Source organism: Sebastes fasciatus, chromosome 11, assembly GCF_043250625.1.
Source record: "Sebastes fasciatus isolate fSebFas1 chromosome 11, fSebFas1.pri, whole genome shotgun sequence".
Classification (NCBI taxonomy): domain Eukaryota; kingdom Metazoa; phylum Chordata; class Actinopteri; order Perciformes; family Sebastidae; genus Sebastes; species Sebastes fasciatus.
Window position 1 is genome coordinate 26,249,486 of NC_133805.1, and position 23,747 is coordinate 26,273,232.

The following is a 23,747-nucleotide window of genomic DNA, read 5'->3' on the forward strand; positions in this document are numbered from 1 at the left end:
TCTGACCTCCTATTTTGCTCCCCTGCTGCACAGATGGCATCGTGTCGCCATCAGTGTGGAGAAGAAGAGCGTCACCATCATCGTGGACTGTAAGAAGAAGTTGACCAGGCCCCTTGCCAGAAGCGACCAGGCTGTCATCAACACAGAAGGCATTACTGTCTTTGGCACCAGAATCCTGGATGAGGAAGTCTTTGAGGTAAGGCAGCCATATTGAATCCCTACTTACCTGGATTAAGCTAGCTGGGTTATGATTGTGGTGTGATTTGGTTTAAAGGGGTTTAACATTTTGGAAAATGTGTTTATTTGATTTTTTGTCAAGAGTTAAATGAAAAGATGGATTAGAGTAGTAAGCTAGAGCCAGCTTACTACCTTCTCATTTAAATGTCGGCAAAAAAAGTGAATAAGTGTGCTTCCCAAATTCCTTAAATGCCCCTTTTGGTTGTATCAGTGCAAAGGACTTAAATATGATTCATTTGTAATTATTATCTTCAATATTTCTTGCTTTCTTGGAGAGATACAACACAATTCCCCGCTGACACTAAAATCTGTGGGAAGAATCTGCTTCAAGATGTCTCCATCATCTCCACAGGAGTGTCTTTTATATAATGCAGACATTCACCACTAGATTGAAGGGATTGTGCTTTGAGGGAGTTTGGAAAGCTTACCTAGATGCCAGCGATTCCTCCATTCTGGTTAAGCATGGTTGTAATCAAAAGCATATTATGCATCTTTCTTTCAATGAATCCCATTTACCATTGTGAAAAGGGACAATTTCAGTGTCTTAATACTTTAAGTCCAAACGCTTTAAGGCCAGACATTTTTATTTGTCTTTCATTAACTTCTACATAGAGTAGATGGTGAATTTTATTGGCCAGAACAACAATATTGGCTTTGTATACTTGGCAAGAGTTTGTGGGCAATGTCTGTGGAAAGGCTCCATGCACAGTGTGTTGTTCAACATGCTTTTTGTTCTCTCAACACCGGTTTGTTTGACTTATTTAAAGAAAGACTGAGGTCTATAAGGCTTCAGTTGTTCATATTGGACAGTGTTAATTGAGATGCATTAATTTTTCCACTATTTGTGAGATGATTTCATATTATTCCCTCAATAACTGACTATCAGAGCCCAGAATCAGACTCGGTGTATGGTTACTAAGGTGGCGATTATGAAATGGAGGTCCTACCAGGTTTAGTGCAGGTAGCTGTGAGCTGAGTGGAAAATGTGAGCTGAATGCTTGATCCGAAGACAATAGCCTCTCTTTGATGTCTGCATGTGGAATGCTTGCTAAGTAGAACAGCCTGCAAAATGTTTGCCTCCAGGTCAGACGTGACTTTCCACAGAGGAGCCACTTGAAAATGGGATCCCACCCTTCTCCAGTGATAGGTTTTTGGCAAGCAGATTACATTGCTAGATATATAGGTTAAACATACAGACAAGTTTAGGCCGTGATGAAAAGAGGCAATATTTCTGTGAATTTGACATTTACTATTATATTAAAGTACAATGAGCACGACCACAATTAGAACGTAAGAGTAAAAAGCCACAGTGATTAGAGGTGGGTTTGTAATTAAGGTAATTGAGAGTTGAGTGGAGAGGATAAACGTAGCCTAGCACTTTCACTAAGCCTTTTCTATTTTTACTGCTGATTTAAGGCCAGCCATTTGGCTTTTGTGAGTGCTCTTTGTTTGAACATATATTACACTAAATGGTGTTGAATTACAGAGTAATTTGTTTTGTTCACTTTTTAAAAACCTGGAGAAGAGAAAAATGATTCCTTTTGTTCCAAGGGTTGAGTTTTTTACATGTTCCAAGGTGGTTTTAATCAGTGTATCACACAATAGCAATGTTGTGGTGTCCCAGCTAGAAAAAGCAGCCATATCTTAAACTGTAATTATTTCCACTTCAAGTTTGATAACCCTAGATTTGTTGATTACAAACTGGCTACTTGTAGACACTGCACCGCTAATGGCAAACATCCTTACTGGCCAAAACGTCTTAGCTATATATTCCTATAGATAAAAACAGGTTTGTAAAGTAGATGCAAGCCATGTGTTTGGGATGGATTTGTAGCTTATGGGATTATACTCTGGCGTCCATTCTACAGCTGTTATAGGTATACTACAATCAGTATACCTTGGAGGCTATAGAAACCTTTGGAACACTGCTGGCTGCAATATCCAATGTAGATAAACACAATGTGAAAATTTAAAACATCTCCGCAATCAGGTTATTGAGTCCAGTTCTTCCAAGGTCTTGTACGTAATGTATTTACAATGAGATCTTATGGAGATACACCCTAAATTATGGCTTTGTCTAAAACGTTTAATTCATTGTGATTCTTGGAATTCCCCTCCAGCTTTATTGTGTAGGTGTTAACTAATAAAACTCTGCTGTACAATGTATAACAAGCAGAGCCGACCCTAGGCTTAAGCAGTAAAGGCGAATGCTAAGGGCGTCATCCATCCATAGGGGCACCCCAAATGAGGGAAGAAAAACAAATTCAAAATTTTAACTTTTACAATTTTTTGTAATCCTATTTTAATACTATTGATTTAAAATATTACAAAAAAGCCCAAAACAACATGTAGCCTATTAAATAGGCCCTATTTTCACCCAGGCGCAACACCCTAATAGCTAATAAGTAGCTAACGTCAGTGACTCTCACCTTCAGTTCATTAAGAAAAGTTGGAAAGACTATTCAGGTGTTTTTTGGTGAATAACCCACAACATCATTTTGAGAAATTCCCTTTTTCTTTTAAGTGGGATCTGCCTATAGCTCAATCTCTAAGACATGAAGCTAAGCGTTTCTGTGTGTTTGTGTGAACACAAAGGTTGGTGGTGGAATTGGCTGCGTTGCAACGTGCACCACCTACAATTTTGCCTAGGGCCCCAAATTGGTCTGATAGTGAGCTTCAGAGGTGTTTGTATGTGCAGGGCTCCGGACAAACTTTTTACATTGGTTGCACTGGTTGACCACCACATGATTTAAGTGCACCCAAAATCTTTCACTGTGCCTTTTGGTGCCGCAATAATACATTTGAAGCGTTTTGTCAGTTCCCATAGGCCTACACTAAGGATGCCATAAAACCAGAAATTTAGTAGTTGATACCAATTCGATACCACGGTAAAAAACAAAAGTCAGACAACAATAAATCCCATGTACTTCAACATACACTTTTCTATTACTGTTTGTATACTGGTTTTTGTTAGGAAGTTAAACAGCTCATAATTCCCTCTCTATTATCTATTTTATATCGCTGTGAAAACATTTCCTTCAAACAACTGGATTTATTCAAATTTCACGCCAAAATCTACATTTTACAAGATTGCATTTGAACACATTATGATAACGTTATTATCTACCTTCACCCAATACTCATTTTTACTGAAGAGTGGGACAGGTGTAACGGGCACCGCAGTATTTTTCTTGACGAAACAACAATCAATAGTTCTCTTCATTTTGAATTACCGGTATGTTTTATGGTTGTGATGTCGCTCGAGGAGGAGTACAGGGTGCAGTTTCACACACACACACACACACACACACACACACACACACACACACATACACACGGAGACAGATCTGCTAAATGTCAGGTGCATCAGTGCAACTAATGAACATGTTTATTTCCAGAAATTTCCCCATGACCAAAACTTTTGGTCCACACATTAAATTTGCTGTGGTTATTCATGACGCCCAGATGATAAATCCTAATGTGTTTGATGATCCTCTGACATGTTCTCATGGATCCTACTGTAGCTATAGGCAAAGATGGAAGTTCATTCCTTAAAAAAATAACCTTATCTAACCCTGACCATCTCCAACCCTAAGCATTACAGTTATCTACTAATTATAAACATACCCCAGACCTATACCTAAACTAGTCTTAGTTAAATGGATCCAACAAAAGGCAAATATTTGCTGCAGCTTGTCTTCCATCTCTTTATCTGAAGAATTAAAGATGTACAGCTATGATTAAGAAGAAATTGTGTCTGTTAAGCCTACTGAGCCTAAGCTTCCCAACTTTGGAGCCATTCCACAGTTTAAGTACTGAAGTTGGCTGTGAGCTTTCTCACTAAAACGGCTTCGAGCGGCGAGCACATGGCTACCTTAACTGCAGTAGATTGCATAAGCAGGTGTCAAAGTTGGAAGCACAGGGGAGAGTGAAGGCTTGGGGAAAATATGATCAGTGTGTGCTTAGTCTTGGCTCCGATTGCACAGCTGTTTAAAAGATATGCTCACTGACCAGGCCTCCAAATGCCTTTTCCCCCCCTTTCTTCTGCTTTTTTTCTTCTTTTTAAATAAAAGCCACACGTTATTCGAATCATCTCTCATTTTTATGCAAATCCATTCTTCAGACTTTAAAGGAAAGGGTGGGATTCTTTGTTTGGTGCCTGCATGTGTGTTGTTTCATACGTGCATGTATGCATAAAAATGTGTGTGTGTGTGTCTGTGAGGAAGCGAAGATAGTTTGTTTATGTGTCTGTCATTGCTGCATGGCAGATCGTTCCAAATGCTGTCCCTCAAGCAGGACAGTCTTTGGCAGGGGAATCTAACAAGGCTCTGATGGGCTCTAAGCCTTAAAGTGAATCATTGTTTATGGTTGAGTTGGCAGGAAGAGAAACGGTCCGACTGTTTCTCATCTGCCTCAGTCACTTTTCACCCTCCAGTACTCGTCACAAACTGTTTTGGTTAGCGTTGTGTAATAGGAATATGGTCATTAATTCATATTTGTATGAGTGTTACTGTAACTGAGAAGGTCTTCAGTCACTGATATTTTCAACATGTATTCATATGAAGAAACAGAAGACGATAGGATGTCTTAGTCATAGTGTGCCTGTATCTGACCTCCTTGTCCCTTGTGTGTAACCCTCACTAACTGGTCCCAGCACAGCCAGGAAGTAATGGACCCAAGGTGCTGCTTAGAAACTGATGGAAAAGAGCAGAGCGAGGAAAAAACGAGACTGAGACGGAGAAGTGAAGAAAGGGCAGGCAGACAAGCAAGCAGATGGTTCAAACAGTTCAACAGTTTTTTGAGCTACTGGCAGACGAATGTTTTAATATTCGAAGGGTGCAAGACGTTTGTATGCCTCCAGTGCTTGAAAAGAAACCTTATCCTTTGCGCTGACCACAAAAGGCTGCATTTGATAAAACACTGGGAGGAATCAGGAGGGTATTATGCATTTTTCCTCTTCTCTGCTTCTTGGTTAATTGTTGTCCTTGTACAGTTTTGAAATTCCATCTGTCTATTTGTTCTTTCAAGATGTGTTCCCCTCCAAGAGTTTGGAAAAGCAGGCTTTTTAGATGATAAAATAAAGAAAATACAGAAGGAAGTTATGGCTACAACAGATACAGCAAGCTTGCACGATATGCATTTGAAAAGCAGAAACATCTGCAAGAGACTGTTGAGTTGAGCAGCTGTATTGGGCTGCGTGGCCTCTGAGCTGGTCACATCTGGCTGATGATGGTTCAGTGGGACAGACAGGTTACAGTGACACGCGTAAAAGTTTCGTTTGAACTATTTCGTGAATGTTTTTTACAGCAAGGTCTGTGGATTACCCTGAGTTGAGACATTATTTCTGGAAAAGGAAGATGTAAATATTCACCTGTAAAGTCATCTTAAATCTCAAAAAATGTTGCCGTAGTAAGGACTTTCCTTTCATTCGTTAATTCACGTTGAGAGCCTGTACAATTACCCTTTAAGTCCAGATTAAGTCCTGGTGCCATGTAAGGATGCTGTCTTCTAAATAGTTTAAAGTCTGTAAAGCAAAAATTTGATCACACAAACGTATCCTTTGTGATCACGTAACCCCTTTTTCCCAGACTCTGCCTGCATTTGTGTTTTAGTGGGTCAGACTGCAGATGCTTTGGCATATTTCCAAACATCTTCCAGGTGCATTAATATCCCCCAGCTGTTCCCTGCAGGCAGAGTGACCTGCTGCACCTGGCCACAGACAACAACCCTCCAACCACTCAATTAAGTACTTACATGTTGTTCTGTAGGAATTAGTGGAAACTACATATTGTTTTTTAAATGGTGTAGAGTAGGGCTGCAAAGTGGGATTCTTTTTTTTAATCAATCAATTTGCCTTTTAATTAATTACTTTCTCAAGTAAAGGTAGGGTTGGTAGTTCTGTTCAAATACATTTTATATTTGTTGAAATTCTCATTACTTCCTGACAACAATCAATAAATCAAACGCTCTGACAAAAAAAAAGTTTCTCAGCATTACCGCCCCTACTTGTAATTGTTTTGTCTATAACATATCAGAAAAATATATTCATAGTATAATTTCCCAGAGCCCAAGAAGGTGTCTTCAAATGTCTTGTTTTGTACGATCAACAGTTCAAAATTCAAAGATATTCAATTTACAACATTATAAAAGAGAACTGAATAAAACAGTTGCATATTACCTTTTTTTGCGATAGATTTTTCAACTAATCTATTTATCGTCTTATTTGGCCACATCTAAGTGTTAGCCATTGTATTCACAGATTGTCTTGATATATTTATGTATTTTTTAAAGATTATATTTTGGGCAATTGATGCCTTTATGTAGTGATTGTGGAAAGAGACAGTAAATGTGGGGAAAGAGAGTAGGGGAATGACATGCAGTAAATGGTCTGGCCAGCTGGGAATAGACTCGCTGCTCAAGGCATATGTGCCCATGTGATGTATGTGCCCTAATCACTTGGCTTGTCGGGTCGTCCTTCAGATTCTCTGGATTTTAATGTGTTCACTTTAGATATAAGCACAGATATGGGAATTTGCAAAACGATTGCTGCATTTTATAAGTCTCTCAGGCAGCACTTTGTCACAGGATTTGTACTGCTTTAAGTCAGGAACATGTGTTCAAACCGTGCTTAAAGTAGGAGCATGGATGGTTTTAGGTGTTGCCAACGAGGCGGGATTTGAGTGCAATTTGGGAAGAGGTTGTGCTTGTAAGGCCTGAGGTTGAGGTTGGTATTCCTCCAGAAATTGACACTCTAATGTTGATAAAGTCTCTAAATCAAGTATGGTCTCAATTTCGTGGAGTCAAACACAAACTACATCTTTGTTTATGCCTTCAAATTAGTCCCAACAAATTCAAGATGGGGAAAACCCCCCCGTACCTCCTGTCATCTCTGATCCGGCGCCAGCGGGAGCTATCTGCATATAATCAAAGTTGCGTCTGGATTTTTTTAGGTCATTCATGTGCTTTATAATCATGGATGAGGTAATGTGTGCTCACAATCAGATGTCAACTCACTTGATCACAATCCCGCCCCACACCTCTATCCTTTTGAGTGGCATTCAGAAGCTCATATCTGACGTCCTATTGAGAACACAATACCAAGGACAGATTTCATGGTCTGCTGAGGGCTTTTAATACCGCCCACTTGTAGGCGATTATCCATCTGCCAGTTGTTTTTCTTAAGTGACTTCTGTTCCTAGTGGGTGTGGACTGTGTGTTGGGAGGGATACTTTTCACAGCCAAGGTCACCTACTCCAGGGAGAATCCAGTGGTGTCTGTTTGCTGTTTTACATTTCTTAGCTTAAAATCAGATGTGAAACCTGTATGCTCGAGGAAAAACCATAAACTGTTTATAAGAAGTAAGAACAACTCCCAGACCGTAAAACATTGTGGTAGCGACCTGTCAATCACAAGGTAGCCACGCCCGAAAGCATACCCTGCTTTATGGTTTATTTGACTCTAAATGGGACCATAATTTACTAAATGAACATCATGCTGTAATGAAGAAGACTGGCGATTGAGACCATAAACTCATGTTTACAATGTTTACTGAGGTCATAAATCAAGTGACTAGTAGGCTCATTTTCTCATAGACCTCTATACAATCAGACTTCTTTTTGCAACCAGAGGAGTCGCCCCCTGCTGGCTGTTAGAGAGAATGCAAGTTTAAGGCACTTCTGCATTGGCTTCACTTTTCAGAACCGAAGGTTGCCACCTGGGAAAAACAATGGTGTTTATTTCCAATACAAAAAAAGCAGCCATACTCCGATGGTGCCTATGGGTGAACTGTGGATGGAAAGAGGGATTCAATGATGTCTCTAGTCTTTATTCAGTCAGTCTCATCCTTTGTCCTTTTATGTACTTTTTCCCGTCGCATGGTTGTTGTTACAGTGGGCGATGAAGGTTAACATGTGTTCAGGCGCGTTGTATTTACACCCACATGCACATTGTACGCAGACCCATTAATAGATCGATTGTAGTGCAGCCTAGACAGATGATTTATCTTATTGTGTCTGTGCCAGCTCTGAGCTCGGAGCCGGGCCATCGCTGTAGATCATTCCTGTAATTCTGAGGAGGAACCTCAACAGATGCCAGAGAGATGTGCAATACAATCCAGACAGTTACATCAACAAAAGCACTGAGATGCAGACGAAGGAGACACAGAGGGTAAAAGAAGAGAGGGTGAGGGAGAAGCCCATTGTGGAGTATGGGAGTGATTGAATCACTGACTGGCTTTATAAATGGGCCAACTGTGTGTGGTCTCTTTACAAGCACCGTGTGACGTTTTTTGGACTCTTCTGCAGATCTTCAGCACATATTTGTCATCTTGTTGTAGTAAATACAATACTTGCTATGTACCTCAGGGTTCAACAATAAGGATTGCCCGCTTGCCTGGGGCAAGTAAAATCCCACGTTGGGCTAGTAAATCTAGCAACTCACTTGCCCGATCAGACAAGTGGTGAAAAGAATTAAACACATAATTCTCCGGCATTTCAATTATCCTGGAAACAGGATAAGAAAAGGTAGACAGGAGGAGGCAGACAGAGATGTTGTCAAATTCAAATGTGTTTTTAACTTTCTTTGTCTGGCTTTGACTTTGGATCCATTTGTGTTAAATTATGAAAAGGACCCACAGTATCTAGTGGCTGAATGTCTGTCATTCATTTGAGACTCTCTGCTTCATTGTAGTTTTAGTTGTAGTGGGAGGTTCAGACGGTGCAGGGTGAACTCTTGTGAGCAGGGTATTTTCCCCTTTCATTTCACTGAGCGTAGGTTCAATAAGCACACTTTCGCAGAAACGCCCTGCTCCACACTCTGTTACATTCACACCTGGAAGCTGCCCAGTACAACCATAGTTTAATCTATTGGCCACATTAAATGCCTTGCTCAAGGGAGGGAGAGTTGATTTATTCTGCAGTCTGGGAATCAAACTAACGACCTTTTGGTCACACATGTTTGCTTTGGGCCACTGCTGCCCACTGTTATTTTAATTAAGGTACATGTGGATGTGGAGGAGAGGAAGGGAAACTATTAGAATTCAATGTACGATACTTCTCTGTTTGCTATTAGAATTATTTTAAATTTTTTTTTTTTTTTTTAAAGTTATTTTTTTGGGGGCATTTTCCATTTTTATTCAGAGGACAGTGGATAGAGTCTTGGAAAGGGGGGAGAGAGAGAGAGTGGATGCGGAAAGGGCCACAGGCCGGATTCGAACCCGGGCCGCCGCGGTCAGGACCAAGCCTTGATACATGGACGCCCGCTCTACCAACTGAGCTAACCCAGGCGCCTATTTTACATTTTTACAATTACAATTCTTCTTCTAAAAATCTTCTAGGTTGCTTCCCAGCTATAAACTTGATACAGACAAGGGTTGAAATGTTCAGATCATGTTACTAGGGCTGCAACTAACGATTATTTATAATATAATCGATTAGTTGTTTGGTCTATAAAATGTCACAAAAATTGTGAAAAATCAGTGTTTCCAAAAGCCCAAGATGACGTCCTCAAATGTCTTGTTTTGTTCACAACTCAAAGATATTCAGTTTGCTGTCATAGAGGAGTAAAGAAACCAGAAAATATTCATATTTAAGAAGCTGCAGTCAGAGAATTTGGACTTTTTGTTTTCTTAAACAATGACTCCGCTTAATCAATCATCAAAATAGTTGTCGATTAATTTAATAGACAACAACTAATCGGTTAATCATTGCAGCTCTACACGTTACTGTTTGAACGTCATTTTATTCATCTTTTCTTCCCTAATGAGACACAAGCTACATTTTACCCCAAGATCCTGTAAACTGTAGAGATTCTCCGCCCCTAATAACATGTGTATGTGTTTTCTCATGGGAAGGAGGGATCTGAAAGTGAGTGAAAGGCAAACGTGATTGTAGCATTAAAAGGCACAACAGGCGACAACAGAAGGCATTAGTCCATTTGTAAAATTTCAACTTGTGTATATATTCTGGTTGTTATTAGGGTTATTCAATACCCCGTTGTTTCGTTGCATGTTGGGAGCATGGGGCGGTGAATATCTAATGTGTTCCAGAGGTCTAAGCTTGTACAGATGTTGCCTCCTGTAATTTAATGCAATCTGCATGTATGTGCTTCCTCTTTAGGGCCCACCCTGACTGTGGCCTTCTTTCACCTTTACACAGCACTTTTTTGTTTTTGTTTTTATTTTCGCTATTTGTTTGTCCTCTTTCTTACTCTGGGTGGATTCTGAAAAGTGTCAGCTGAGTTGACCATGTGGTCGATGGGTATAGATCAAATTCTCCTCATCCGTGGCATAGAAGTTCCGGGTTTAGAAATTCCTTAGGAGACGATCATGGAAAAAGAGCCTTTGGCTGATGGAAGGGGTTGCGAGCGGGGATCTAATTTCCTTTTCCAAAAGCTCATGAAAAACAGACAGCCTCAGATAAGTACAGACCTTGGTTATTTATCTGCTGTGTAAGGGGACTTGCCGTCTCTGATGGCTGAGGGGGGGAACTGTACAATAGTTCTTGTTTAAAAGCTCACAGACTCCCCTAAAGCCTTGATTTATTCCATAAAGTTATATGTAATTAATAGTCCAGAGACTACTGCCTGTGGTACTGTACAACATCTGCCTTGTTGTTTTCATTTTATTATCACCACATTGGTGCAAAGCTGAGGCAATCAAGCAAGGAGGAATAATAGGTGTATACTTCATGGACATTAACATTTGGTTTCTATTTGTAATCATGAAAGAAAATAGACAATGTGAATGGTCTCTGGGGTCATTTTGGGCGTCGCAGCTCAGGAAAGTCACGTTCAAATATGATGTTAGCTGATTGGCAGTTGGAGCACTTCCAAGGTTTGGATGGGCGTGAAGTTTGAGTTGAATTTTCAGTACAAAAGATTATCACCTGTGTCAGAAAATGTTTGTTTCTTTGATCAAAAAGTCAAAAAGGCAAACCCTGTGTACATAAAAATGTAAGTAGAGCGGTCAACTACAACCTCCAAGAAACATTTCCAGAGTTTAAAATCCTGTTACGTTTTTGTGCTGCCGCTAACAGCGAGTGGATACTAAAAGATTACCATTAGTAGAAACTTTATACCACATTCACAAGTGTGAATCCATTCACTTTTGGATTCTGGATCGAGTTTGGATGTTCTTGCCTCTGACTGGCTTCTCCTCAACAGCAACAGTGGCTAAGGCTCCTCCGTATCGTAGTATTTGGTGCCATTTGCCAAACCACATTGGAAACTTAATAAAATTGATGGCCATAATATAAACCTATAGTAGTTTTATGTCGAGAAACACTAGAGATAATAGAAAACTCCGACATGGGAATTTACAATGCAGGCTGTAAAATTTGTTGACATGGCTGACATGCTTCTTCTTCTCTTCCAGGGTGACATCCAGCAGCTGCTGATCGTGGCAGACCCCAGAGCAGCCCATGATTACTGTGAACACTACAGCCCTGACTGTGAAACCCCCAACCACCACGACACCCCCCAGGCTCAGCAACCTGAGGACGAGGTCAGTATCTGGAGGAGGGGGGAGACGGCGGGCTGGGCGAGGTGGATTTAGGAGTAGAGAACGGGTGGGAGGAGGAGTTGTCCGGAGGGAGAAGGAGGGAGGAAGGGAAGAAGGAAAATAGAGTTGGGAGAGAGGAGGGGAAAGAGGGAAACACGGAGGGAGAAAATATGGGAGCTGGAGTTTGAGATTTAGTAAGGATGATAACAGGAATTTGGAAAGAGGCCTTCAAACTTGGGTGTTGTTAGAAAGCGAGTAAGAGAATAAATTATGCTTGGATGGAGGGCAATGAAGTACATCAGTTTGAACGATGGAAGATAATGAACACTCTAATGATGCTCCAGCTGTTGTGCATATTTTTTCAATTTTTTAAAAGAGGATCAAACTGTATTTGGACGTATTTGTGGAAGCAAAGTCTAAGCTTAAAGCCTGTAAATGGCGGTTTCCCATGGCAGCGGTTCAGTGACATTTGAGGGCCGTTGTTGCTAGGAGACGCACTGTCAACTTTTGCGTTTAGCTACTGACTGGAGAACGCCATAGCCCTGTATAGATTACAAACATGACACAAGATATTTTCTCCCTTTTTCAACTGCACACATACTGTTGCATTAGTTATCTAGCGTTAGCAATTTCAGACGTCTGTTTCTTTATAACATTAAATGTTTGGAGAACCCGTAATTCTGGTAAGATTGTATAGGGAATGGGAATCGCGGAGCATTCTGGGGCGGCGCCTCCATTCATGGAGGATAGCGTTCCTAGCTACGATAGACTGTCATTATCTATCACCGGTCTATTCATCTGTCATCTGTCAATCGTTCATCATCAGAGATGTATAAAGAACGCGCAAAAGACAAATCCCTATATGAAGAGAAGTAGAGCAAAGGGGCGATATATAAAATCAAATGTAGTTAATGATATCGATCCTTACGTATAACAATACTGACGTTGCCGCATATCTGGTGTTTGGCGTTAGCGACTATACCTGTCAGCAATTAAAAAAATTTAATCTTTGGAGGCCCATGTCCAATTTACAAAGGGTGGGTATTATTATTATTGTAGTGTTTTGTGTTAGTTTAGCACTTATTTTTGACACTTACAGTAAACAGCTAGCGGATGGCACTCTTACCCTTATCCTCCAAAAATGGGCAACTTGCTGTTGATTACAACACAATTCCTATTCCACTCGGAGCGTGGAGGCCAAAGCCAGGCTATAGCTCCCACTAGGAAAGTAGAAGCTGAGCTTGGCATAGAGGTGATATTATGACATATTTTAGTGCACACCACAAAGATTTTGCTCTAATCAAATTACCAGTACTGACATCCAAAGAATCCCTCAAGAACACTAATGTAGGGTGAATTATCATGGCAGAAAATTAAATAAAACCTAATTTTCTTCTTTTTGGTACATTAGAAGTGGAAACAGACTCCATATCTACTGATTTGTTTTTGCAAAATTAAATAGAATTTCAGATTGATTTTAAAACCAATGATTTAAGGGGTGAGAAAAGTAGAAACCTGATGCTTTGAGGCACATAAGGTAGGCTTCAGGGTTGGGTAGTAGAGGTTATTTGAGATACACCAGCTAAACACATCAAGTCCCCCCACCCCCTGCAAATTTGGATTTTTTTCCTTAAACACTTCTGTAACATAAACACTGGTCTGTGACTAATAGTAGATAGCATTTGCTGGGGTTCAAGCCAGTGCAGTTTCTCTGCAAATTATGTGATCTTAAACATTTTTTACAAACATTCCTCCAGGCAAAAGTTCTTTGACAGAGACAGACTTGTATGAGTGTCTGTGTCAACGTAGATAGGTCTCTTTCTTCAGTCGGCTGGAAACATGCTGATATATCAAAATACAGTGTTGAGTTTGAGCTCATCTTCTGAAATTAAAATGTTATTTCCACTAGCTCCAAAACATCACTTGTAGCCTCTTCAGCCAGATCTCTTAATTGAAATACAGTATTTTGTGTCAGGGCCTCATCTGTCTTTTTTCATCTTCATTTTTTTGTTATTTTGCTGGTTCAAGCCTTTTTGTCGGCTGACATTTTCCTTCAGTATTTCACTAAATAACTGATGAGCTCACACTGGAAACTTTTTCCCCTGCCACGAAGTCTGAGCCCACTTTGGAGTGGCCCCGTGATTTATATCACTAACGAGTTCAGCAGGCTCTGCCCAGACTCCCAGGGAAATTTAAGCTTTTCCTTCCCCAGCTAGACTCCCAGTACCTGGAAAAGTAGACTTTAGATCCCTGGTTCAAGAAAAAAAATCAGGAGCTGGTTCTCTATTTGAAAAATATTGGCTGTACAGTGGGTACCGCGTCCCGGAAAATATTGCTTCATCATCAAGTTACTCTTCAGCGCCAAGACAAGGAGCTTGTCAATTCTAAATAGACAGCAGGGAGCAGTTTCAGGAACATTGTAAATGTGGTTTATTCATTGTTGGGTTCTGTGCAGCTTTAACAGGAATGTTTTTCCTACATTCCAACTCAACTTTCAAGAATTGATTTCCTCCTGCACTAATTTTTCACCAGGAGGACAAATCACTGCTGTAGAAGTTCAAATCTTTATATTTTTGAAGTGTTTGTGTACATTGAGGTCTGAACTTCCTGAACCTATCCCTCAATATGTCTTGAAACACTACAATTCTACAAAAGCACGGAGCTCAGCTTTGACCTTAGCCTCTGAAGATGCTCCTTGACCTGAGGCACGCCGCCTTTGCAGTCGTCAACCACATGTCTGCAGCTGGGTTAAAAGAGGAAGAGGGAGTGATGCAGGAGGAGGAAAGGGGGAGTTTTTTTTTATGAGCCCACTTCAGCATTTATGCCTTTCATCCAAGCCTGTGGTGAAGGCCTTCAGCTCAGCCAAGCACTTCAACGCCATAAATCTTTATAAATCCATCCTTGGTTCTCTGTCTTTCTCTGTATTTCTCCCTGACCCTCTCCTTCTATCCTCTCAGCCAGTCTAGTTGGTCTGGCCAAGGCTTCTCTCTAGTGTGACCTCTCTCTGTCTCTCTCTGGGCCACTGAACGGAGGCCAGGCCAAAATTGCAGCAGGCCGCGGATCTTGTATTATTTTTATGAGCTCAGCAGCCGTCCAGGGACTAATATTTATCCCTGCGCTGATAGAGCGACGCATATCGGGGGCTGGTCTGTTAACTCAATTTACCTCGCCCTTTTTTTCACAGTATTAGTAGAAATAAAAGGAAAAGGGCGAATCAGAAGGAATCTTAAGATTTTGACAAGGGCTAAAGTGGCTAAATTGCATAATATTATATTGGTTGTGGGCAGTGCGCCAATAAATTATGATCAACATTTAGTGGAATTCTGAGTTGGATGAGAAGATTGATACCACTCCCATGTCTGTATGGCTAATATGAAGGTGGAGCAAGGAGACGATTAGCCTAGCTTAGCATAAAGACTGGAAGCCGGGGGAAACAGCTAGCTCTGTAAAACTGAAACTTGACATTTTCAGTTTTTGTATTGATAAAACAAATGACATATAATGTGTTAATTAGCGAGCTTTAGAGATGCTTGTAGGCAGGCTAGCTGTCTCCCCCTGCTTTCAGTCTTAATGCTAAGCTAACTGTGACCTGGCCAAAGACTGTATATAAGAAGTGGACATAGTCACCGTGACATCGGCCATTGGTTTGTAGATTACAGTTTTGAAGCCTCAAGTTCGGCATTTTAGCTTTTTGCAACCAGAAGTGACACACGGTGGAGCTAAGACTCCGGACACCGTAGTAGCGACCTGTCAATCACAAGGTAGCCACACCCTAAAGCATACCCTGCTTTATGGTGTATTTCCTCTAAATGGGACCATAATTTACTAAATGAATAACATGCTGTACTGAAAAAAACTTTAACTAGCGAGTGAGATCCTAAACTCATGTTTACAATGTTTACTGAGGTAATAAATCAAGAGAGAAGTAGACCCATTTTCTCATAGACTTCTATACAATCGGACTTATTTTTGCAACCAGAGGAGTCGCCCCCTGCTGGCTATTAGAAAGAATGCAAATTTTGGGCACCTCTGCATTGGCTTCACTTTTTAGGTTGCCCACTGCTCCTGTCTCCATTTTCATAAGTAATGCACAAATATAAAAGTGGGATTGATCTTCTCATTTAAACCTCGTGAAGAAAGTGAATGAGCGTATTTCCCCAAATGTCGAATTATTCTTTTAAAGTAAGCAACTTCGTGTTGAATTCATTTTCCAATGTAAACATGGAATACTTCGGAGATCCCAAAAGAAATATTTTGAGAGTTAACACATGTTGTTTTACAGACACTGGTGTAACAGTGGTTTTACCCCCTACTACTGTATTCTGTATGTTCCCCATAATTTACCACAATCCGGTGAGTCAGGACAGCTTTCTGTTTTAAAGGGCCCATTAATGAAACCCTGGAGCCATTGTTGGCATAAAGAATTAAGCGGTAGCGGCAGATAAGTTTTCACTGGCATCACATTAACCCTCTAACATCCTGTTGGAAGCAAACAAGAATCTTAATTGCTGTTTGCTTGGTTACAGACATGAACCCTTCAATAGGGTCATCTGAGGCTCGGGGGGTTCGGGTGGAAAGGGAAGCAAGGATTGTTTCTGTGATCCATATGCAAACTTGTTCAGTTTTATAATATGGATGTGATATTTCTTTTACTACATTTGAACACGTTATTTCCAAAATTGCATGATGACAAAAATATTTTAATAATTTAATGGTTTAAAAAAAAATTTAAATTGTTGTTTAAAAAATTATAAGCTCTTACATACCATGTAAATAATTTGCAACATGTCTCTGAGACATTGTACCGCCTTATTTACATGATTAATAACTAATTAATTGATTGCCCCTCGTCCCTTTTTCCTTACAGTACACCAACTATGAATATGGTGAGTTCTATGACTACAATGAAGGAGAGGTAACCACTGATGCTCCCCCAACTGAAGGACCCAAGACTGAGGTAACACTTTACTAATACAGTTATCATGGCTGTTCCATGAATAACACATACTGTATACAAGCCCTTGTTGTCAACTTTGTCCACCTCTTGTCTCTCATTTTCAATCTTTAATTGTCTCTCTGAAAGCCGTTTCTCACCAGTGCGATGCAAAAATGTGGTGCAAATATGCGGAAAATCTGCATAAGAATTTTCCGCATTGACAACAATGCACACCGGGTCCGGTGCCTAAATAATGCCTGTGTCCACTCAACAAACACACAACACAAACCTATCGAGACAGAGAATGTCTGACGGGCTATGGTTAACAACACAATACATGAACTAATCGGACCCCAAATGTGATGCTAACGGTAGCTGTTGTGGCTAGCCTCGTTCAGTGACCGACATATAACATTAGCAAGTACATCAGCTACATTACCATCTTCATCTTATCCCAGCAGATCTCAAGCCGTATATTGTCCTGAATATGGTTGTTGAGGTAGCACTGTTTGTCGTACATTATTGGGTGTTGAGAGGGGACGGCCCATTGACATTTCGAAACACCAATAGTCCGAAAAATGTCCCATCTGTCCGACAGTCCGTCATCCCAAAAACAAACGCACATTTTTCCAATGCCCCGAAAATTCACACTCTGAGTGCAACAAACAGAAGTAACATGGCTAATAATTATACAGAATGACTGCGGTCAATTGGAACAAAGGCTTTCATTGGTTAAACAGGTGGGAATTGGCTGAAATCGCGGTCCGTCCGAATATGTTTTCCCCCGTGCAAATGTTCCGCAGGGGTGTGCAAGCATTCGTAAGAACACACAAACATTTTTTTTATAAATGTTATGCGCACAATTTTTGCAAGAAAATCCGTGCATGGTGTGAAACGGCTTTTTCTCTCTCTTTCTTATTTTTCTCCCCCCACTTCCTACTTTATCAGCATGTCTTGATGTCTGCCATAAGTTTTATTTTTTTTTTACCTTAGTTGTAGCTAAATATATTCTACACATTTAAAATATATCATGACTATAATAATCATTGTTTTTTCCCCCACAAATATATAGAGGATAATCACCCTTTCATTCACATTCTGTGGAAAGATGTGTACAAAAAATGGATATGTGCATTAACAAAAGCTCTTGAATATGACCTGAACTTGAATTTACTCATCTCAGATATGTGATGCTTTCCCTGTGTGCTGTTCTCGCCTGTTTTCAGACAAATGTGGGTGGAGACTACTACACTGGTGAGTATGACTACACCACAGTGGATGGAAGCCAGCCTGAAACCCCCACTGAGACTGCGGGACAAGGCCAGGTATTTTTCACAGCCTCATCTTGGTATTATGATGTAGAAATAGTTGTGTTGTTGACATTTGTGAAATCAGAAAGGTTTGGACCACCACTATGGTGGAAAATTCTCGTGCGTCACCGAATTTTATCATCCATCCATCCAATTAACCTCAACATTCCTATTTATGTAATTGATTTAAAATAAAATTTCAATAAAACTGCTTGCATCACAAACAACAAAGCATATTTTTACGATCATCTTTGGAGGTTGAAACCCAAGAAGGCCTCACTAAGATCAAACTGCTCTCTCTAGTCTGTGATTTCCACGAGAAACCGCTTCCATCAAACAGGACTGGATAAAGGCCCGGAGCAGGAAAACGTTGTCATTTAATGAACCGTAACAAATGGAAAATCAGTAGACAAACGCATCCCCTATGTTTCTGCCATATCCTGAATTTGGCAGATCCTGTCTTAATTTGTGCTAAACCGTCACATAAAACGCAACATAATGAGAACCATTCGGGGGTTAAACTAAAACAATACGGCCGTGTGCTCCTCCGGCCAAATGTCTGCCGATTGCATTGTGTTGCACCTTGAGGTGGATAACGCAGCTTCAGTCAGCTTGAGACATTACATTTATTTAAAATGACAGGCCGGAGGGCTAACCACGGAAACTGAACATATGCTGTCCCATGTTGGAACACTTGTCTGATTACTGAGGACTGTGAAGCACTGGACAACATTTAGACAATGTCATCGGGTCATATTGTCCATAGACCGAACACAACATACAAAATATTATCGGTGGATGCCTTTAATATTAGTGTGTTGCAGTATTGTGTTGTCAGTGGATGGCTGAAGCCCTGAACCTGGCAGTATTGCTATGCTCTATAGTCATTTTGGGGGCATTTTGCACTGCGTGGCTCTTTTGATTACCTGTTTAGGTCTTAAGATTGTGGTTTGTTAGATGCCCAATTGTGGGATTTACTTCTTGGTAATGATATACAATAAATGCAACGTGTAATAAGTACAATCAGAGATTCTATTGCGAATGATTGTAGGGTACAATATAGGGAAATGCAGAGGTGTGTACTCAAGTCAAAAATCTGATGACTTTAGACTCGACTTGACAAAATCAAAAAAAGATTTGCAACTCGACTTGGACTTTAACACTAATGACTCGTGACTTCACTCGGACTTAAGCCCTTTGACTTGAAAATACTTGATACCTTCTGCCAAGCCCAAAGATTAAAAAGGGTGCCACGAATCAATTCATTTCCTGAATCAACTAATGTTAACTCTATTCATTGCCAGCAAGTCAACACTTAATTCCCCAGATCCACTTTGTTTAATCCAATTCAATAGTATCCAATCAAGTTGCAGGAGAGAACTATGAAGAACTAATGTTACGTTACTGAGCGCTAGTTGGAAAAAATATTACCAAAGATAATTTTGTCCACGTAAAAAAAAAAATACACGGTCATCAGCAAAAAATGAATTGCAGAATGGAAAACGAGCAGATCGAAAATTACAGACGGAGACGCAAATGGCATTATATTTGGTGAAGAGTGCATTATGACTTGTTTAGGACTCGAAACTCAAAGTTTAGGTTTTAGGATTTGCCTGTCTTGACTTACGACTTGAGTGCAGAAACATGAGACTTACTTACTTGTGACTTGCAAAACAATGACTTGGTCCCACCTCTGGGGAAATGGACTGGTGAATTAAAAGTTGAGGGTTTAAGTCGTCTGCATGTAAATCTTTAAAAAGGAAAATGATTCATTGACTGTAAAACATGGAAGCACTCTTACAGAATGTTTAACCTCTAATAATTCTGGCTAAGAAGAAATCTTGGACTATGATAAGATCCCATGAAGTGAGTTGCAAGTTGTTTTACGCAGATTACACAAGCTGAATACTGTGTGCAACAACTTTTAACTGACAAATGGATGCTTACGAAAGCAAGTTTGCACGAGAGGCCTGGATGTTTTCTCTACATTCTCCCTCAAGACAATCAATATTTGATTTCTAATGATGCATTTGAGTGCAACACTGACTGACATCTTTCAGCAAGCTGAGCGCATTGTGATTTACAAGGCAAAGCTTGTAAATCAAAGATCAATTGTTCCTTTACAACAACGTTTCCTCAGTGCCTCAGATTCTTAAACGTCTTGCTAGACGTTTAAGTTTTTCTTCTTCCTCTTGAAAAATTAGTGCTTTGTACAAATTCAGCTCTGATTTTCACTTCATTGGGTCTTGAATAGTTCTTGAAAAAAATGTTTGTGTGACATTTTTGACTAAGATTGAAGTATTTAAGATTTTGCTGTTTAAATGACCTCACTAGGTTGTACTGTACTGTAATTTTACAGCATGAATGAACTTTACAGTACCATATTTCTTTTCCATATTGTGCAATATTTTACTGTTTAAAAACATCAATGTATCAATAGTTTGGGACATCTCACATTGTTATTGCTTTGCAGACATAAAAATATCATAATATAAAATATGACTATAGATGTTAAAGTTAATAATAGTGCCTGTTGATAAAACATATGTGGAGTTTCACATATGTTGACTTTTAAATGCTGTCCCAAACTAAATACATGGATGTGTGCACAACTAAGGAGGAGTTTCACTTAGTTGGTATCCAATAATTTCATTGTCGTTAAGTGCTGAATACTAATGCCTTGACTGTGAGTCATGTTATAAAAAACATGTGAATCATTACAGCTATTCACATGGTTTCATTTTTACTAACCAAACCTCCATGTTCCCTCCCATCTTACCATCTTACCAACCCCTGCCCCCTCTTTGCGATGCCTGGATTGATCCCAGAACTATGAGGGGGAAATAGTGGATGATTACATCACCGGCGTGGAACAGGTCGGGGCTGATCCCACCGCTGCCGCGGAAACCGCTGCCCCAGTGGACCCTTCTGAGAAGGTGGACCCTGCCACTGACGTGTATGAGTTTAAGGAATACGACCTGAAGGAATATGACAACAAAGAGGTTGTAGAGAAGCCATACGATTATGGTGACTATGGCGATTATGGTCCCACTGACGCCAAGCCGACATCTGAGGACGAGTTTGGTCCCGGTGTTCCAGCGGAGACAGACATCAGAGAGAGCAATGTAAGTGGTTAGGAGTGATGGTGGGGAGAGGGGGAAGGACGGAGGTAGTGGTCAGGAATGTGGAAAAATGGAGAAGATGCTTGTGGCATTTGTTTTGATGGGGTATGTGCGGTTTTGTTTGTTGTTACTAAAGGTATCAGGTTATAGCTTGGATCATTCTGCATGCACGTGCACCAAACACAAATACACCAGCAAGCAAAAACACACACCTTGTCTGTCTAAGTCTCCTACAGATAAACAGATGTCGACCCAGCTGTCAGCACAGACACGCCCCTCTATAACCTTTGGCCTTAGTGACCTTTGCTGTTTATCAAAGACATGCTCCTCCCTGGTCATCACACCAATGATCTGCAGGGATTACCTGATGACAAACTTAAGTCTTTGCACATGTTTATTCATCAAATCATCTGGATCAATATCTAAAACCAGACAGAGATCTCTGCTGAGCCAGTGTCTTTCATGGCTCATTTCCAGCCTCCTTCCTTGCCTCAAGATCCAGTTTCTTAGAGGCAGGAAGTGACACAGTCCCTGTCTGGATGTTGGCGTGAGATCTGTCTGCCTTGGGTTAATCTGAACCGCTCTATTGGTGCTCTCCACGCCACAATCTCAGGACACCGCAGCCCTAGTCCATGACTTTCTCAAAAAGCGTTTCCTCTTTAGGCTAAACTGTACAATCTGGTGGTTTTTGGACACCCTGCTGTGGGTGGTTTGTGAATTCTTCTCATGTGAAGTCATTGTATGTATAGTGTCAGGTAACGACCTCTGCATTTGTGCACAGTTGGGGGCTTTTTGCAGTTCCTGGCTTTAAGGGAAGCTTAATAAATAGGAGTCAGACCAAAGTCTAAATTATAGCTTCATGCAAAAATGATTCTTGAGGATTTTTCCAGCAGGCAGAGAAAAAAAAAATCCCCTTTATGCCTTGAGAACTACCTAAATCCTTTAAAGCATGCAGAACACTAGTCAGCACTTTGCTGAGCTTTTCTTAGCAGTTTTGTTGGTATTTTAAGTACGTAACTTCTATAAAAGAGGAGACACCCAACAGGACAGGGCATCTGCTGCTGCCTCACTTTTTCCATTTTTGGCTCTCACACAATTGATGCTCTACCCTACATATAAATGTCTGGCTGTTTTCTGTGTAAAACGCTCACTTGGTCTTATCTTCTGTCTGTAGGTGGGAGGTCAAAGTTACCTGGGAGAGAAAGGAGAGAAGGGTGAACCTGCCGTCATTGAGCCAGTAAGTGAAGTATTACACTGCTGTGTTTTGATTCTGATAATAAACCCACACAAGTTTGTGTACCAAGTTAAACAGCTAACATTCAAATGTTGAAAGTCACATTCAATGACAAACACTACATCTATCTATCTAGCTTTCCATCTATCTATTTATCTGTTTATCTAGCTATCTGGCTAATGTTATCCATCTATCTATCCATCTATTGATCTACCTAACGTTATCCATCTATCTATCCATCTAACCATCTATAGAGCAAGTTGCTAAATAGCTATCAAGATAGCTATCTGTAAATATATTACATACTGTATCTTTGTTAGCTATCTAGCTAGCAGAATTCTATCTTACTGTCTGTTGCTTGGTTGGTTTGTTATTCTAGCCAACAAAATGTGGCATATTTCAAAATGAGTGTCTTCAATTGAGACTTTCCAACAGTTGCACACACACCGATTTTTTCGTCTATAAAAGTCCTAAATCAGATTCTCTGCATATTTTCTGGGGAATATAGTTTTCTTTTATCTGTTCTCTTGAACAAATAAAAGAATAAGATATCTCTTTCATATCTGGTTAACATCCATCCACATATGTATGTTTGTTTATTTATTTCAATGCAATTTCAAGTTGATTTCCCTAAAGCACTTACAACCAAGACTTCCCTTCTGATGAGGCTTAACACGCATCTTTGGTCTTAAACAAAACAACCGCTGTCTACCGATGCCAAAGTACTTTATAGCGCCATCCTATACAATTTACCACTATAGGCTAAACATCGACTGAAATAGCAGCTGCAGTTAACGTCTCTCCTCCCATGCCATCTGCACCACCACAGGCTCCCATCCAAATCTCTGACCACACACACACACACACACAAACACCCATTACAGAATAGAGCATCAGATAGCTGAAGTATTGAACGTCTTGAGCTTGTAGCTATAAGTAAACTCCTCAAACTCAAAGCACCCTCTGGCTCTAATTTTCCCCCCATTCTTCATTGCCTGTGGATTTACAGGCTGCCCTATAATGCTACTGTATCCACTTTTCCCTTTTTCAGGGGATGCTTATAGAAGGACCCCAAGGAGCCCCCGGCCAAGGAGTGAGTATCACGTTCTCCCACACTCCTGTCTGCCTTCCACAGATGGAGAACGGCTAAAGAGGGAAAAAATGTCTTTATGGAAAGAGCATCAGCCCTGATCGCCAGTGAAGCTTGAGTTGGGAGAGACAGTCAAAATGTGTAATTGTGCACGAATGTGTGTACACGTGTGTCTCTGTGTGTGTGAGCGAGTGCGAGAGAGAGAAAGAAGGGGGGGTTGGAGGCTATTTTATATTGAGGCTTATTTCTTTCTGAACCCATGTCTTTGCCTCTGTCTTTGTTGGCCTATATGCATGTGAAGTACTGCATGTGGTGGGAATG

The 23,747-nt window shown here is 40.4% G+C and overlaps 1 protein-coding gene across 2 annotated transcripts in view; it reads left to right on the forward strand.

Annotated features, from left to right (window-relative positions):
* Window positions 1-23,747, forward strand: part of col11a1b (collagen, type XI, alpha 1b) — a 104,549-nt gene that overhangs the window by 13,811 nt on the left and 66,991 nt on the right. For both annotated transcript variants that reach the window (XM_074651897.1, XM_074651896.1), the window contains exons 4-10: window positions 34-196; window positions 11,609-11,737; window positions 16,602-16,691; window positions 17,897-17,995; window positions 20,809-21,105; window positions 22,277-22,339; window positions 23,388-23,429. In XM_074651897.1, the coding sequence (XP_074507998.1) occupies window positions 34-196; window positions 11,609-11,737; window positions 16,602-16,691; window positions 17,897-17,995; window positions 20,809-21,105; window positions 22,277-22,339; window positions 23,388-23,429 (883 nt within the window). The remainder of the gene's footprint in view (window positions 1-33; window positions 197-11,608; window positions 11,738-16,601; window positions 16,692-17,896; window positions 17,996-20,808; window positions 21,106-22,276; window positions 22,340-23,387; window positions 23,430-23,747) is intronic.